At 37.3% G+C, this 19387-nt stretch overlaps 1 protein-coding gene across 49 annotated transcripts in view; it reads right to left on the reverse strand.

Moving 5' to 3' along the window:
* Positions 1-19387, reverse strand: part of RIMS2 (regulating synaptic membrane exocytosis 2) — a 596172-nt gene that overhangs the window by 317006 nt on the left and 259779 nt on the right. For all 49 annotated transcript variants that reach the window (XM_082719297.1, XM_082719284.1, XM_082719290.1 and 46 more), the window contains one exon: positions 4638-5563. In XM_082719297.1, the coding sequence (XP_082575423.1) occupies positions 4638-5563 (926 nt within the window). The remainder of the gene's footprint in view (positions 1-4637; positions 5564-19387) is intronic.

Below are 19387 nucleotides of genomic sequence, written 5' to 3' on the forward strand. Positions count from 1 at the left end.
CTCGTGCTTCTATTGCAGTCTATCGCCTCTTTTTCCTGTTCTGGATCTGTTCTCTCCAAATTGCTCCACCTTCACATCCCCACTCACTCGTTCCCAAAAATAAGTTAAAGGATGTGCTACTTTTGGGGCGCCTGGGTGGCTCAATGGGTTAAAACTTCTGCCTTCGGTTCAGGTCATGATCCCAGGGTCCTGGGATCAAGCCCTACATCGGGGCTCTCTGCTCAGCGGGGAGCCTGCTTCCTCCTCTCTCTCTGCCTGCCTCTCTGCCTACTTGTAATCTCCGTCTGTCAAATAAAGAAATAAAATCTTAAAAAAAAAAAAAAAGATGACTTTAAAAAAAAAAAGGATGTGGTACTTTCAAGAGTCTAATAATCGAATCAAATATCTCACATTTTATAACTTAGGACACTGCGATGCACATGGATGCTCACATTTCCCAGCCCAGTCCCTTAAGATTTTACAGAAAAACCAGACACCTGCAACAACCAAGTAAAATGAGTCAGGTTAGAAACCAGAAGACAGGAGAGACTAAACCTCTTCACAGTGATCTCACTGCTTAAAAACAACGACAACAACAACACAGAATCCTTTGTGAGTTCAGCAAATGATTGACAATATGATTATGTCATTAAAGTGAAAAACGAGTTTCATTATAATACAAAATTAAAATACACCAAATAAGAAAAAGCTTCCTGTTTATACTGTATCAGTTAGCCACTGCACATCATCTTTAGACCTTCCTCTAGTTCTAGAAAGAGATGGTGGCGGGAGCATGGTGGCAAGGCGGAAACACGAGCATCAGGTCAATCACGAAATTATAACATAAGGGAGTAGAGCTGTAAAACATTTTTGGCCACGATCAATAATAAGAAATATATATATTTTACATTGTGTGTAGAGAAGAACCATTTTGTAGATCAATTACCCTTAGTCTGTACACTTCACTCTGATATTTTCTACCCTATCCTATTCCAGTCTCCCTCTCTCTTTTTTTTTTTCCCCTTTTGAAATGCTGGCCATGACTCTGATTTGATTCTAAAAATGAGGCAAGAAGAAAAGTAAGTGGAGAGGCTAAGGATAGAAGGTATAGGTGGCTATGGGGGACTTTGTCCCACAGGAGATATTTGACAATATCTGGAGACATTTTAGGTTCTCATAACTGGGGGTGGGCATGCCACTAGCATCTAGTGGGTAAAGGCCACAGATGCTGCTAAGCACCTTATAATGCACAAAACAGTCTTGCAAAACAATTATTCAGCCCTGAATGTCAATAGTTCTGAAACTGAGAAATGTGTTCCAGACTATTTAATAAGGAGATCATAGATAAGACTGGAAGGTCAATAGTTCTTTTTAAACCTCATGAAAAAATATATTTTAAACTTTGAGAGACAAGTCTAACAATGAGATGCAGGGATACCATGACACTGACAATCTAAGACATATCTCTTTCTATAATCTAAAGACAAAAAAAGGAAAAAGCTCAGTTTGCAATTTTCTAACCCAACACAAAATATGAAGAAGTGATCAGTACAGCACTGTAAAAAGAAAACTATATCATGGCGAAGAGATAAGTGTTATAAAACGTAGGAATCACATAAAATTAGTGGAGAGAACCAATGCCTCTCCTTCTGAAGTCCTATAGTACCTATAATACAAACACAACAGGCTTATATTGCTAGTTATTTTAGACTTTCAGTTTCTTAAGGGTAGAAACTGTGTCTTATTTAAGACAGATTTTTTTTGAGATTTGTATCTTAAAATTATATCTCAACAAGTTAAAAAGTATATTCTTCTTAGCCTAAATACAAGCCTACTTCGGTATGTGGCAGAACGTAGAAGAGATGGAACCAACATAGATGCCCACAATCCATGTAACCAGGACTAGATGTTCAATCAAAACTCTGGAAGGCTGTCCCAAAGAAGTCTTAACCATGGTTGGCTACCATAAAACATTAAATCAGTAATCTAAAAATGTTCTTACTATCTACTATTTGACAAATTACCAGACAACAAACATACTATTATATTTATACATAAGGAAACGGGCCTAGAGTGGTGAAATAGGTAGAAGAAGATGCTATCGTTAATGAATTTCACAGCCAGGATCTGAGCTCCTCTTTGACTCTAAAACCCAAGCTCTTTCCATAAAACCCTGTTAGTGTTTCACAACAATGGTCTACCACTCACAGATTGTCACTATCAGCCTAAGCCCATCTGCCGAATAACTGATCTCTTCTCCTTTGGTTTGTGGCATTTTCCATGTTCTTATCATTCATTTATTTTAACATGCCATTTTGATAGAAGGATTATTTTCAGCAGAAGGCACCTGAGAAGAAACAAATACAAGAAGACTGCCTGCCCTCCCCACTCTTTGCCTAAAAGCAGGATATACATTGCAAAGGTGTCCCTCCCCACTGCCCTCTATCAGGAAGGACAGAAGTTAATTGCTCTAATTAGCACGCAAGAGATGGCTTTGGAGAAGTCTACGAGAAGTCTACGTAACAGACTTTACCACCTAACACCTACCTTCCATTAATTCCCTCATATACTCACCTTCCCATGATTTGCTACCCTAGAAACTCACAATTCTTTTTCTTTGTCTTGTCATCTCTCTAGAAATCTACTGTTCTTCTACAAAGAGACTTTATAAGCACAAATTCTAACCGCCCCCGTAGGTTTCAGGTAGCCAAAAGCTCCCACATATATGCACAATGCACAGGATAATAAATTGGTTTTCCTCTTGTTACTCTGTCTTGTGTCTGTCCCCCGCCCCAATGACCCTAGGAGGCATAGAGGGGCAAAAAAGAGTGAAGTTTTTTCTCTGTACACCTTCCACATTAACTTGTAGAAATAAAATATAGGCACCGATTGGGATTATAACTAGAACGTCCTTAACCCCAAGATGTTGTTTGGAAAGAACATGCACCTTTACAATATTTAGCCTTCCCAATCAGGAACATGATGAATATCTACTCACTCAGTGACTACCTTCCTTTCTGTTACTCAGTAAGCTTTATAGCTTTTTTCTTGTAGGCCCCCCTCCTTTCTTATTAGGTATTTTTAAATCACATTTTCCGTTTTTAGCTCAGAATGGGAACTGCTTTTCATTCACTTCTCTAACTATTTTTGGTACAGCACAAAATGATTCCATATTAATTTCCTATCTATCTGTCTTCTTGAATTCCTTTATTGATTCCTGTTGATTCTTATGAAGAAGTCAGTTATTCATCAAATGGTGTCAGAAAATTGTGTGTGTGGCGAGCAGGGGATTCATGTTAGATCCTCACATATCTGGTATATTTTGGTAAATACCAAAATAAATCACAGAAAGATTAAAAAGTTAAAGGCTAAAAGTAATAAAAACACATGAGAAAATACACAGCTGAAGATTTAACTGCCTTGGGGATGAATAAAGAGTTTCTATGGATAAAAGAAATGGGGAAAAAACAATCACCAAAGATGCAAAGACACCTCTATTAAATTCAGTATTTCCCAGTGACCCCAGAAAATTAGTAGATAAACATCAATATGGGAAATACATTTGAAACAGATGACCATTAAATGGGTAAAAATCCTAACCGTATAAAAAGTTCTTAAAATCATTAAGAGAAAAACGAATTAATCCCCAATAGGAACATGGGCAAAAGAAATAACAGGAATGAACTGGTAATTCATAGAGATATCAAACACCAATAAAATACAAAACATTCAACTGCACGATCAAATTCAAATTCAAATGACAAAGAGAAAGCCTTTCTGTGGCCTATTCAATTGCAAAGATTTAGTGCTTTGCAACTGAAAATTTAACTTCTGACAAGAGTATAGAGTGTTATAACCTTCTGGGAAGCAAGTTGGTATTCTGAACCAAGAGCTTATAAGAATCAGAGCATGAATATGTATTTGTGAAATACTCAGGGATCAGGCAAAAATTCTTATGTAAAGATAACCGTTAGAACATTATTTGTGCTCATAATTGGAAGCAACTGGAATACCCCCAGAGAGAGGAATAGTTTGTGGTAAACCCATATGATAGACTATTAGGGCAGCCATTTTAAAAACGTATTTCTGAGGAACATCTAATGGCTTGGGAAAAAGTAAATGATATGATATCAATTTAAAAAATCAATATAAATTATATATAGCATGATACCAATTTTATCAATATGTGAAATACACATGCATAGGAAAAAGGGAAGAAAATACAACAAAATGTTAACAATGGTTATATTTCAGAGTAAAGGTTATGGATAGTTTGCATTTCATTCTTAACACTTTGAAGAATTTTTCAGATATTCTAAAGTAAACACATTGCTATTTGTAAAAGGAAACACATACAAAATGTTATTTTACAACTATAGCTAATAGGTATTTTTTAACACACCATGAAGTGATGTAGGAAAACTTTCATAAACAAAGTGAAAAAGGTTTTTTAAAAAAATCAGTAGACTTCTCCGCCACATGAACAACAGAAGATATTTACTTTTTAAAACTCGAAACTTTCTTCACATAACTGGTACCATTAAGAAACTTTTAAAATAAAGGTAGTTATATCTAACTATTAAATGTTTATCACAAATACAACCTAAAAAGAAAACCCCCAGGGAATTAACTAGAGGGAAAGTACGATTAGTACTTACCTTTCTCACTTACACTCTCACTTTCAATCTCAACGTCATCACAACTCGTGTATTCAGGTGTGGAAGCTAATTCCTCTTCTGAACTGCTCAATGAAACCTGGCGCATTTTACCTCCTTTCTTTGATTTATGAGGCTTTGGTGGTGGAGGTCTCACTGACTCTGACTGGTCGGAACTGAGAGAATCATTCCTTAACATTGTTTCCATTTTTTCCCGTTTTGTTTTCCTCACAGCAGAGCTGGGGTCTAAGTGGTGTTGTTTCCTCAGTGAGTCAGTACGTCTCAGGTCTGGTCTATCAATGGGTATTGGACTCCTCCGGGGGGTGGGAGGACTATGGTTTGTGGTCCTTTGTGGATAAGCACTTGGTCCCTGAGCCTCTCGAGTTCTTTCCATTGAGTAAGATCGCTGATTTTCCATGGCAGCTCTACGTTCAGATATAGATCTTTGCCTTGATGGCCGTTCCATCCTCAGCATAGAAATCCTAGAATCTTCCAGTTCAGCATTTGCCAAAGAAACATCACTATGCCTTCTCTCATGCCTTGCTCTGGACACTTCCGCATGAATACGCATTTGTTCTTCATAGGGCTGTGGCTTTACTGGATAACGGGCCAAATTCGGGTCACTTCGATAGCGTGCCTGGTATTCCTCCTCTCTCCGTTGCCTTTCATATTCATCTCTGCTCTCCACGTCCTCATCATCTACAATGTATTCTTTGGAATGCCTATGACTTCTCCTGCTGGAGTCCCTGTAATTTATATGGTCAGACTCTTCGTAAAACTGAGGTTCACGCTGAGACCTCCTATCAGCATAATCTGATGGAGACCTAGGCATGGCGTTATCTGAAGTAGCATACTGCGAATATTCTTCTCTTTCTTCTCTTTGGTCGTATCTTCTATTCTGATCTCGGGATACGGATGGACTTCGTGTCCTAAGTAAGCAAAGGAAAAGAATGAAGAGAAGAGCGATGTCTAAACAACGCAACGTTTCATACATTCATTCATTCACTGGTGAGTTGATGAATTAAATTCAAATAGTTATTTTGCTTAAAAAAATAACTATTTAAATTTAATTCATCAACTCAAAAAAAAAACTCCTCTTAAATTCATGCCATAGCCAAAGTCTTACTGGTATTCACTCTATTCAGTTCAAATAAGAAATTTAAAAGGTATTTTTGATATGGTTCTTTAATGCCTGACATACTGCATACAGAATATACTTACACCCTGAAATAAGATAGTCAGCATCATACTCTGCTGCAGCAAAATGGGCTTAGACTCTAATTTCTTTGCTTGGCTCAATACACTTCGACAATCTCCCAACTGCTATTCCGAAGCTTTGAAAAATTCCACCTGACTCTCTCTCTATTCCTGACACCTTGATATGAAGTCACTTGAAAACATACTGAAGCCAAACTGATTTGGTTCAAGAGCTGAATATTTTTCTGACTAAAATTAAATGCTGGCTCTTTTTCCTTTTTTAAGATTTTATTTATTTATTTGAGAGAGGGGGACAGAGACAGGAAGAGTGAGCAGGGGGAGGGGCAGAGGAAGAGAAACAAGCAGGCTCTGCGGTGAGCAAGGAGCCCAATGCAGGGCACCCCTAAATGCTGGCTCATAAATCATTTTTCACAGGGGTCTATGGATGGCTCAGTCAGTTAAGCATCTGATGCTTGATTGCAGCTCAGGTCATGATCTTGGGGTTGTGGGATCAAGCCCCAGTGTCTGGCTCAGTGCTAGGTCCAGTCTGCTTATCCTTCTCCTTCTGTTCCTCTCCCCGCTCTCATAGTCTCTCTCTCTCTCTAATAAATAAATGAATAAAATCTTTTTAAAAAATAATTTTTCATCCATCAGCTACCTAGATCACTCCCAATATTGGTTCATCTAAATCTCCACCTAATCATTATGTCTCCAACCCTTCTTTACTGCTCTAACTTGAGATAAGCAATTTAAATAAATAACAACAATAATGACTTATTCATCGCCCATTCAAAAAAAGTCTTTGAAGAAGTCCAAAGGGACTGCTATTTTTATTCTAACTTCATTGAGATTAAGGCCAGCTCAATAACACTTCTCTTCTTTGTCTTTACATCTGACCCCTCAAACTTCCTTATAGTTTCAGAGGAAGAGGCCATATATTGAGTTCTCAAGCTGCCCCCTAACACTGGTACAACATAGCAGACCTTGTAATCATACATATTACTCTTTGTCAACAAAACATTCACACTGTCTTCTCTGGTATGAACCCAGATAGTCAAGCACTAGCCATGAAATGCAGTGAGACCAGAATCCTAAAGATGAAAGAAATTCAGAATATCCGTTACAGGGATTTTTGCCAGGACAATACGAAGAGGAGATAATAAAAAGTGAGGTCAGTTGAAGTTAAAGACGACCGACTTTAGATAGCTCAGTTGTGAATTTCTTAGATGTTATTATCATTATGGGGAGGGGGGTAAAAGCAAGAATAGAGAAAGGCTATACGTGGAATGAGCCAACCCAGCAACAGTAGCATTCCCCTCTAAAGTCTTCCATGTCACCGAATCTCTTTCTCCCATATCTGAAACACAGCCTGCGAATGCATCAATCAAGATTTATTAATAAAAACAAGTCACTCTAGGTTTTCCAGGGAGTAAGGGTTTTAACACAGTGATCAAAAGCTACGCAACTGCACCAGCCATGAAGTCCAGAGAAACTGATGTTGCCATTCTCAGCCTGAAGAACCAAACACAAGGGCTCTCTAGATGTTCTTTAGGGAGCCGCTGTGAAGCTCAAGAGTCTATGGGAATCTGCCACCAGTTATCTCTGCTGCCCATAGCATTAGGTGGTCCATTAAGTAGGAGGAGCTCACCAGGAGCCACTGAGATGTTTACACCCATGCACCTGCCAACAGCGGCGGCTAGACAATAAGGGTTTCTACGACCCTTCCGCCTTCCAGTGTCACACAAGTGCCCAGCCAGGGGACATCCTAGCCTCGAGCCCTAAAGGGATAGTAATACAGAAAATGAAGGGGGGCGCCTGGGTGGATCAGTGGGTTAAAGCCTCTGCCTTCGGCTCAGGTCATGATCCCAGCCTCCTGGGATCGAGCCCCGCATCGGGCTCTCTGCTCTGCGGAGAGCCTGCTTCCTCCTCTCTCTGCCTGCCTCCCTGCCTGCTTGTGATCTCTCTCTCTCTCTCTCTGTCAAATAAATAAATAAACAAATCTTAGAAAGAAAGAAAGAAAGAAAGAAAGAAAGAAAGAAAGAAAGAAAGAAAGAAAGAAAGAAAGAGAAAGAAAAAAGAAAATGAAGGAACTAGTCCATTTTATGATTAGGTAAGTGGATGTCATTTCTGTTTTTACACTTATATCCTACATCTGCTTAAAAAACATATAGAACTTAAAAACAACTCTTTTCAGTTACAATTGTCACATAAAGCCACATACTCCTATATTTTAAAATATACAATTAAAACAGAGTGCTCAAAATAAATTTTATAGTATTGACCTACATAATATCTTTTAGGGGTATCTGTTATGCATAATTCATTTTACTTTTTTGTCATTTTTTAATATGTGTGACTAAAGGAAAAAATGCTTCAGCATGGTGGCGATTATCATAAAGGAAGAGAAGAATCAAGGGACCTGGGTTTCTTAGTCCCACCTTGGGTATTAGCCATTTATTTGAACCTAGATAGCCAGTTAACCTTTGAGAGTCTATATTTTAGAATGAGAAACATAGATTATATACATTAACTCATATATTATTTTAACAAATGTGTATTGGGCAAGAACTGAATGCTACATACTATAATTTAGATTAGGAATAATGAAATGCGGGGCATCTGAGTGGTTCAGTTGGTTAAGCTATGATCTTATATTACTGACACCATACCTTCATTAAGTTAATATGCCTAAATGAAAGCTTTAAGGATAGCAAAAAAATAATAGTTCTGGCAAGATATAAATAACTGACTGGTGCCAATTTTCAACATAGTCACATCTTATTAACTGGCTACTTATATTTAGTCGCTATATTTTTAAAAACGAAATAAATGGGAATTTCTCTAGGGAACTCTAAAAAATAGACATTTACATCAGTTCTTTTTTTAAGCTTTTTTTAAAAAGATGTACTTATTTATTTATCAGAGAGAGAGAGAGAGAGAGATTGAGTGCAAGCATGAGCTGGAGGGAAGAGGCAGAAAGAGTGGGGAAGCTGACTCCCCCCCCCAGCAGGGAGTCCAACGTGGGGCTCAATCCCAGGACCCTGGGACCATGACCTGATCTGCAGCAGACACTTAATGGACTGAGCCACTCAGGTACCCTCTATCAGTTCTTCTAAACTGACCATCTAACCTCTATTAGATGCAGAGTTCATGTTAGGAATTCAAATACATTTTCGTGATGTTACTTTTTTCCAATCTAAGTTAACAAATATATTTGTCTCTAAAAATATAGGTTATTCATTAACCAAATTTAAATTCTGGAAATTGAATCTTCTAAGAGCAAGATTCTAGGGCTTCTCAGATTTATATGGTACATAAGAAAACTATTTGTTAAACTTCATTTCTTTTTTTAAAACTCTTCTTTTTTTATCTGAGTATGGTTGACTACATTCCCTACGCTGTGCTTTTTATTCCTATGACTTCGTCATTCTGTAACCAGAAATCTGTATCTCCCACCCGCCTTCACCCATCTTGACCATCCTCTCATTGTTTAAGTAAATTGTAATTACCCTAATTGTGATTGCAAGAAAGTAAAAAAATTCAGAAAAAAGTAAGGCGGAAATTGGATCTTTTGAAGACAGTTCAACCTAACGATGGCCTTCCTCCTCACTGTACCTCTTCCCCAGGTAATCATGTCCGTTTCTATCCAGGAATGTCAACAACACTCTCAGACCTTAAGGTTCAAGAGGAACAGCATCCTGAATCTGTTTAAGCATCATATAGGAGGTGCTTGAAAAACATCTGTTGAATTAACTGATTAATTCTCCCTTAGGTTATCTCTACTTTTCACGATATGTTCTATTCTTCTATACTCAAACCCACTGATGTGCTAAAATAGTCATTCTTCTCTTTCCCCTTACGTTCCCTTAGCAGTAATAACACCCACCGTGGGTAAAAGGAAGGACTTGCTTTTAGTAATAGTGGACATTACATGTTAATTTGACTTTCGTTGTTGGGCTTCAAAATCCAACGATTGCTTATAAAATGATTTCTTTGGCAAATATATTTAGAGTGTCAATCACTTTACAACTAAACATTTAGAACAAAATCTCTTTGAAAATTAAGAATTTCTAGTAATATATTTGACATCACACTTGTCATCATGGGACAGAGGTAGGGGCAAGAAAAGAAACACTTCTATTCCTGAGGAATTAATGTAAATTTTTGAAAGTAGGTTATAAATAAAGTGAATATGGTGAGCCTCTAAAATATAGGAAGTATATTTTATTTCACTGATTTAAAAAAAAAGAATATTTATCATAGAATTCAGTTCCAAAAGAAAGTCTATTATTAATTAGCATTTAGCAAGTCATCTAAGTACTTTTTAAAAATCATACCTTAGAAAAACTGAATTCGGTATTAAATCCAGCAATCACGTTGTTCTACAGATTATGAAATTTGCCTGATGCCTGTGAATCATACTGTAGATGCTGATTTGTACTGGATTTAAGTAAAAATAGAACAGTTCTCATGATTTCTGAAATTGGGATAACTATTGTCACTGTTACTTAACATGGAATAAAGTTTTTAAAAATACATTTTAAGGTAGTACATTAAAGCTATGCTAGGAGCAAGGCAAGATTTTATTCTATGACCATTCTTATCAAACAACGAAGAATCCGCTCTCAATTACTCCAAAATATTAAAATATTCTGTCCAATAATTTTGCCAGCTAGATCATGAATTATTTAATATATACTCTCCTTAAAATTAAAACCCCTATGTTTTTGGACACTATATTTTTTTCAGGACCTGGAGAAAACCCATGAAAATTCGAGTACTGTATCTCTAAGCTCTACCTTTCCTACTGCCCTCTGTAAGCAAGTCTTGGCATTTTTTATTATTATTAGGTGGAAAACATTTAATTGGTAAAGAACTGAATGCTATATTGTACAATCCTCGAAGAAATCATAAAGCATTTAATAGTATTTTACCCTTAAGTTATAATTCAGAAGAATGGGGCATTTCACCTAAGATGTTATATTTCACTTACTCCTTCAAAGACACTGAGAAAATAAGAGGCAGAGTCCAAAATTATGTCTTTCTTTAGAATAAAATGTATTGGTGATGTTATGTAGTTCCTTACTTTTTACTCCTATGCATCAGTCATTCCCTATTCCTGATAAAACAATATCAGCCTATATTTGCATTCACTTTATATTCATCTCATATCTGTTCACCTTACCTTTTCTTATGGAAATCTAGGTTGTTACAATTATTTTCTCTTTTCCCATATTAGAGGGGTCTTACCCAGAACCAGTTTATAGAAAATCACATTCAGAAATATTGTGAATGTATCTTAATTTGTAGCATTTCTGTTCATTGCTTATCATTTTTTAGTCATATGGACTAGTCAATCTATTCCTAAATATTCTACCTTTACTTCACACCTAACACTCCATTTTAAATGGTATTCTTTTTTTTTTTTTTTTTTTTTTATTTGACAGAGAGAGGACATGAGTAGGCAGAGAGAGAGAGAGAGAGAGAGAGAGAGAAGCAGGCTCCCTTCCAAGCAGAGAGCCCGATGCGGGACTCAATCCCAGGACCCTGAGATCATGACCTGAGCAGAAGGCAGCAGCTTAACCCACTGAGCCACCCAGGTGCCCCTTAAATGGTATTCTGATTGACATAATAGTTTGAGCAAAAAACTCTACCCATTAGTCTCTTTAAAGCTCCATGTCTAAAAATCAGACTAACTGACTGATAGAAAAACTCCAAATAAAAAGACTGTTTTCCAATTGAAGTCATTTTCAACAGTTTCCCAAAGGCAGGCTCAATTTACGTGCTATATAAGAATTCATCATGTTTTCACCATAGTTTCCATTTTAATATTTACAACTTTTACCATGCTATGTGTTTTGTGTTATTATACCACCGACAATACTGACTATATATACTACAAAATAATCATCAAGTCTCTGAAAACATAATCTAGTATAAAACATTTAAAAACACTTATTAGGACACTGAAAGGTTACAGGGAAATTTCAAGCTTTCATATTTATGTACTTTTAACTCTTAAGACCTATATAATTTTTAAGAATCATGATATTGAAAGTAAAGAATTTGAAGATTACTAATTTCTGCAAATTCAAATTTTATGCAATTCAATTAAGTACTACCTATAAGAAAAGCCCATAATCGTAATCTTTATTAGTAGATATCATTAAATGACCGTCACTTATAAATAATAGAAGTGATATTTGAAGAATCAATAATCCAAAAAGAACCTCCATCTTTTTAAAAGCTTTTTAAAGCATGGTTATTGCTTAATAAATTAAAATGATACTTCATTAACTCAATGACACAATCCTAACCATATAGATTAAAAATAACATCATAATCAAATTCTGAAATATGTAGCAATTAAGACATATTAAATCCAGGATTTAACAGAAATACAGGAGCCTGTAAAACATGAAATATATAGATCCCATGCATAGAATTCCTACAAAAAGCTTCTAATAAACCAAACCCTTTATATTCACCAAAAAAGATCAATCTTTTTTTTTACATATCACAATATCTAACACATTTTTATAGTTTTACCTTTTGCTCAACCAATGCACATCTGTCGAGCATGAAGCATCATGTTGACAAAAATACATCAACACTGTGCCAGGCAGTGCTTTCATTTAATCCTTCTAGCTCTAGCAAAATCATAGGATCCATCCTTAATCAGTTGATTTGAAATTCTCTACTTGCTTACGATCATTTTATTTCAAAACTGAATTAAAAAATTATTAAAAATTATTAAAACAACACTCATTCATGGGTGGAGTCATAAAATCCTGTAGTGATGGGCCTGTTAAGAAAAAGGTTATTCTTTAATGCCGTTGCTTCGTGGCTCGATATAGCTCCAGGTCAAGTAAGAATGTACCCTGTAAGGAGGATTATGGTACTTAGCTGATTAGTGCCTCACAACAGTGAATACCAAATGCATCCTACATCCATGGCATTTCCGGGCACTATACTTAAAACGGACAGACTGAGAAATTTGTCAACTACGTTCTCCTACATGAATTACAGTATTACTAAAATAGCAGAATTCCCTGTGTTTGCCATTGATGTCCATTGCGCTGCTTTCACTATAAAATGTACAGTGACAATAAACATTGTTGATAGTGTAGCAGATCTATTCTATAATTTTTTTCAATTATTCAGTAAGTGTCTTAATCTTCACTAAAAAGAGAATGCTTCCCCAGAGGTGCGATGGGACAGGAAATACCAGTTTCCATAGAAATGTAATAAAAAATAGTGTGTTCTAGGGGCGCCTGGGTGGCTCAGTCGTAAAGCATCTATCTGCCTTTGGCTCAGGTCATGATCCCAGCATCCTGGGATCGAGCCCCGCATCAGATTTCCTGCTCCACGGGAAGCCTGCTTCTTTCTCTTCCCCCTTCCCCTGCTTATATTTCCTCTCTCACTGTCTCTCTCTCTCTCTGTCTGTCAAATAAATAAATAAAATCTTTAAAAAAAAATAGTGTGTTCTATGAACTAAGAAATTCATTAGACGCTGAATTTCAATCAAGTTTTGTTCACTTCCTCACTTGATCTCTCAATGCCTCTATTCAGTCACTCAAAAAAATAGTAAAGAATAAGAATAAGAATAGTAATAAATAAAAAATAGAATAAAAAAATAAGAAATAGTAAAGACAGTAAAATTTAAGAGCACTCATTTTCATAGGAATGCTAACCAAGCACAAAATTCAACCAGTTAGACTCCATAGTTAATATCAAACTGAAAAACAAACAAACAAAAAAAAAAACAAAAGATTTGCCAAAATATACTTTGGTTAGTCCAGAAAATTTCAGACACGGGATTACAGTTGATATTATCATAGCTAAGCTTCCTCTTTATTTCCCCTTCCATTCACTTTTCCCACTTCCGTGACTTTTCCTGGCAGCATTGTCCCAAATTAGCGCACACCCCACGGCCAGTCTTCTGCCCCACCATTAACCTTGTTTACTGCTCCTCTTACTTGCCCACCTCAGACCTTCATTCATGTCATTCCTAACATGTTTAGTCTTTAACGATCTTTCTAGGTCTCCAGTTCCCTCCTCCCTACCCTTTGAGAGGTATATTTTGCTTTTAGGACTCTTTTCCCCCATTTTTAACACCTTACTTCTGTATTTTTTAAAAATTTTTGGTAAGTACTTCCCATGCATTCAAATTTATGAGAACCCAATGTGGGATTTAAAAGGTTATCATGAAAATATAATTTCAGTATCCATTGACTTCAGAAGTACAAAGTAAAGATTCTATAAATCAGATACCAGTTTAATTTTTTATTTTATTCATGACAATATTTTCAACTTATAGTTTAAGGATGAAGATATTCAAATCTCTAGAAAATGGTGTACAAATGATGCTCCCTTATAATAACCCATTGTGCCATTCTCCTCTTGCCACTATCCCTCCCAAAACAACAACAAAAAAACAAAAACAAACAAAAAAACCCTAAACATGTCAAAACATGTCAAAACAAACAAAACAAAACAAAACAAAACAAACAAAACCTACAAAGACTAGAAACCATTCTATACCAGAAGACAATTTCAAACTAGTGATTTTATTCCCCCTTTTTAAGGTGCTGAGTTTATGACAGCCTTAGAAACAACCTTATGATATTCATTGAAAAAAAGAACAACAACAACCATACAAAGAAGTAAAATGAGCAAGAAATAGAAGAAAAAAGTACAGATATATTTAGCTAACAACTCTCTCCCATAATCATCAGTGAAAGCCCCCAGAGTCATTTTATCCCATTCTCCCCCGAAACATTTTACTGAACTGCAATTATTGGTTTAATACACCTATTGCAGTCTCTCCTTTTTCTGCTTGTTCCAAAAAGACAACTTGGGGATTTGGGGATTGGGGCTTACAACAATAGTTACTCAGAGAAGAGAAATCTCTTCCTACAAAAGGACACGAACACATCTAGAAATAAATGTCAGATTAAAAAATAGATGCTGCTTATGTGCAAACCAAACGCGCATGTAATTAATTTTCATCCTAAGTATTTCCTTATAGGGAAAAAGAATCACACAGTGTTTTAAAATACAGTTAATAGAGACAAGCAGGTTTAAGGAGAAGCAGCGCCTTCCGTCACAGTTCATGGTAATTCTTTCCTCCCAACGGCTTGACCCATTGATGAGGAAATTCTATAGGATCTACCTTCAGAATAGATCCAGAACCCAAACACTTCTCCCCATCTCACTGCCTCCTCTGGCCCATGCCTGAAGAAGTTACCACCATTTCTCATGGGAATCGCTGTAAAAACTTCCTAACTGGTCTCTCTGCGTCTACTCTCCCCCCTTCCTTTCAGCGTCAACACAGCAGAAAGAAAGTCAGTCAGATATGCTTGAAAGCCATCAGTAATTCCCCATTTTGGCTGACAAGGCCTAAGGGATCTGCACCCATCACTTCCTACCGGTCCCTGCCGGCTCACTCAGATCCAGCCACCATGGCTTCCCTGAATTTTCTCACTTTGGAACGATCATTCTGGCAGCTCCCTCGACCTGGAATGTGGCTCCTCCAAGGATCACCACACACCCCCTGGTCTTTGTCAGTAGAGACCTTCTTTATTTGTCCCTCATATCTCACTTTCTCAAGGAGGCCTCCCCTAACCACTCTATTTAATACCTCAATTTGTCTCCAGCCTCTGCACCTCCAATCCCAATCCCCTAAGCCCACTTAATTTTTTAAAATCTTTTTCACAACACGTAGTGCCTTATAATTATGGTATAAGTTTTATTTGTCATGTTTACTATCTCCTATTATGTACATTTCGCAGGTTAGAGGGGGGATCACTGCTCTAGGTTACTCAATCACCAAATACCTGGCACCTAGTATATACTCAATAAACTTTTACTGAATAAACAAATAAAGCTACAGAAGCAAGGTACTTTTACACTATGATAAAAATAAATATCACTGGGGTGCCTGGGTGGTTCAGTGGGTTAAGTCTCTGCATTCGGCTCAGGTCATGATCCCAGGGTCCTGGGATCAAGCCCCGCATTGGGCTCTCTGCTCAGCGGGGGAGCCTGCTTCCCCTTCTCTCTCTGCCAGCTGCTCTACCTACTTGTGATCTCTTTCTTTTTCTGTCAAACAAATAAATAAAATCTTTAAAATATATATATCATTTGACTTATTTGACCAAACTACTTACGATAGAAATGTAAAAGGGTTATCCAAAACCCACACTCTTTGTTTCCCTTTTTTGTATTTTACCTTAAAAAATAAACTCACAAATTACCCAAAATACTACCCCCAAGGGAACAAGTAAAAGATGTGCCTTTGACAGGTGAATTTTAAGAACATCCACCTCTTCACTCTCCCAACTACTGAATTCTTTCTGTGCAATTCTGTTGGTCTGTAAGAGCAATCTGAGAATTTAAGTGACATTTTCAGAAATGCAGAGAAAACTACAGGGATAGGCAGATAGGGAGAGGTGAGGAGTCAACCAACAGGCTGCTTCCTGAGAGCAGAACAGAAAGAATCCTTAAAACCCAGAGCTACCATTCTGTCAAGTAGCCTGCCACCAACCCACATGAGAAAACCACTCACTCGAATTATTTTAGAGTGACAGGTACAAAGGAAGCCTTGCCAAACAAGATTTTTCTCGGAAGAGAACTGATGATGACCAACTCAATACTACAGTACTGTCTAGAGCAACCACCATGACAAAATAAAAACAAAGACAAAAACACAAAACACATTTTATGTAAATGTGGGAGCCGTCATTATACCAATATTTGAGGTTACAGAAGATTTCCGGTTCAATTCCTGGGTGTTCGTGTGCCAATAAGTAGACACACACAGCTTGTTATCTTGACACAAGGCTAAAGAAACAGGCACAAATTATTTGTGCATGATCTTCACCTTCAGATCTGACAGGTAAACCAAGGAAAGAAACCTGATTTATCTTCCCATTAACAGAATGTTCTTTCTCAGAGAAAACAGCACCTAACTCCTGCACGCTGGCATGATCTGTTGGGAGTTCCTTGGCCCTCTACAGCAATATTGCATTGCTCCAAATGATGCAGCGGTCAGCCCCACTGTTTACATAGGCAGTGTATTCTCTGGAAGATAGGTACTCTTAGTTTCTTAACACTTTAAGACTTTAAGTGAAATACTATGAAATAGAATCTTTAGTAGATGGTCTTCAAAAGTGGCTGAAAGTACTAAACAATTATATCTCAGAGTACCCCTGTTTTCACTCCATCCCAGTCTGAGATAGTTTGCCCCAAACCTGTCCATCGATACCATAAACACATTAAAACAGAATGGAAATTTTAAGGAAGGGGGACAGAGGACTTGAAGAAGGTAACATGGCTCCTCATAGAGCATTCTATAATACATCCTCTTTTTTAATAATTCTTTCCGTGAAGTAGTTCTCCCTTCAGTCTCTTAACAGCTTATCTCCACACTCCTCTACAAATGTCCCACACTCCTCTACCAATTTCCCCTGTCAGTGTTGTGTTAGAGCTAGTCACTCCACACCACCCCCCGCAAAAAAGTTTGATGCTTACTGGAGTTCAACCCCAAATCATGTGAGGCGGAACGTGATGGGAGCCACTGCTAGAGCTGAGCTTTGTGAAAGAAGGCTGGGAGGTTTTAACAAGTGCCTCTGTGTGGTTTCATAATATTTAAAACACGATGTTCTCTTTTAGATACCAAACTGGAAGAGGGATATTATTTAAGAGGCATGTCGGAAACCATGAGGATGATGAGTCATCAGATCAGACGCTGGAGTTAGGACTTTCTTTTCAATGTGGACATGTTTTTAAATATAAATGCCTCCAGATAAATTACGCATTTTGCCACTTTTATGGCAAAGTTACTTTAGCAATTTTAAAGTAACGGATGGAAAGTAATACCACATAGTGAGATTATTTCTTTAAACTTTAATTTATGCCTCACCTCTAAAAATACGTTAGGTAAAAAGTGAAAAATGGGAGAATTGGGGGGGTTACTAAAAACTCTTCTCCATGAAGAAAATAGGACATGTATTCTGGAAACAACTATAAGGAATATCTGTTGCTGGCCGTCTGTCGCTGATTTTCTTCTTTCTTGGGAGGGAAGGAATGTTTCCTCACTCTCAGCTTCGTGGTTTGGATCGAAATGGCCTCACTTGACCAAGGGGTGCACCCAGATTAGCAGGCATCGACCCTGCATGTACCATCCCCATTCATGACCAGCACAATACCCTGAGCGGGTCCAATCATAGTGACTTACAAAGATTTGTCAGACAGTACTGAGACAGACTCCTATTTTATGACTGAGGCTTCCTGTAACTCTCAGAGCTACTGAAATCAATGTAGGCTCACAAGTTGGGGGAAATATTCCTAAAATGAAGTCATAAAGACTGAGTGACACCTCGTAACAATTAAAAATAGAAAGAAATTAGGTCTTGAGTCACGTGAACTGAGATTCAAGATCAATCCCAAAGGCAGTAACATTTACCTCTGGAGTTTTTAATCAGGTAAACCAAGAAATCCCCTTCATTTCTTTAAGCCAGGCTCAGCTGAATTTTCTATTATTTGCAACTGAAATCTTCTTGCTGACATAGAATCCATGGTACACACTCTAAAGCCTTTACGTTACTTTCTCATCAGCTGTCATGATGCCTATGAACTCTATTTCTATGGAAACAGGTTTTTTTCTTTTGGGAAAAGTAAACACACTGGGACCTTCTGGTTTCTTGCAGTCACATAATTTCTTTAAAGTGTTTCCCATTTTTTACGTTTCTATTTAAATTCCAGTTATTTAACAAACAGTGCAATATTAGTTGTAGGTGTATGATACAATGATTCAATCATTCCATACATCACCCAGCAGGTGCTCATACAGCAAGTGCGCTCCTTAATCCCCAACCCCCCAACCCCTCCCCTCTAGTAACCATCAGTTTGTTCTCTAGAGCTAAGAGTCTGTTTCTTGGTTTGCCTCTTTCTCTCTCTCTTTTTTTTTTTTCATCTTTGCTCATTTGCTTTGTTTCTTAAATTCTACATATGAGTGAAATCATACAGTATTTTCTTTCTCTGACTTACTTTTCTTAGCATAATTCTATCTAGCTCCATCCATGTTGTTGCAAGTGGCAAGATTTCATTCTTTTCTTTTTTAAGATTTTACTTATTTATTTGACAGACAGAGATCACAAGTAGGCAGAGAGACAGGCAGAGGGAGGGAAGAAGCAGGCTCCCTGCTGAGCAGAGAGCCCGATGTGGGGCTTGATCCCAGTACCCTGGGATCATGACCTGAGCCGATGGCAGAGGCTTTAACCCACTGAGCCACCCAGGTACCCCCACGATTTCATTCTTTTAGTGGTTAATATTCCACTGTGTGCGTGCGTATGCGTGCGTGTGTGTATATCACATTTTCTCTATCCACTCATCAGCCAGTGGATACTTGGGCTTTTTCCATAATTTGGCTATTGTAGATAATGTTGCTATAAACATCAGGATGCACATATCCCTTTGAATTAGTATTTTTGTATTCTTTGGGTAAATACCTAGTAATGCGATTGTTGGATTGTAAGGTAATTGTATTTTTAACT

This window comes from Mustela nivalis, assembly GCF_964662115.1.
Source record: "Mustela nivalis genome assembly, chromosome: 2".
Lineage (NCBI taxonomy): Eukaryota > Metazoa > Chordata > Mammalia > Carnivora > Mustelidae > Mustela > Mustela nivalis.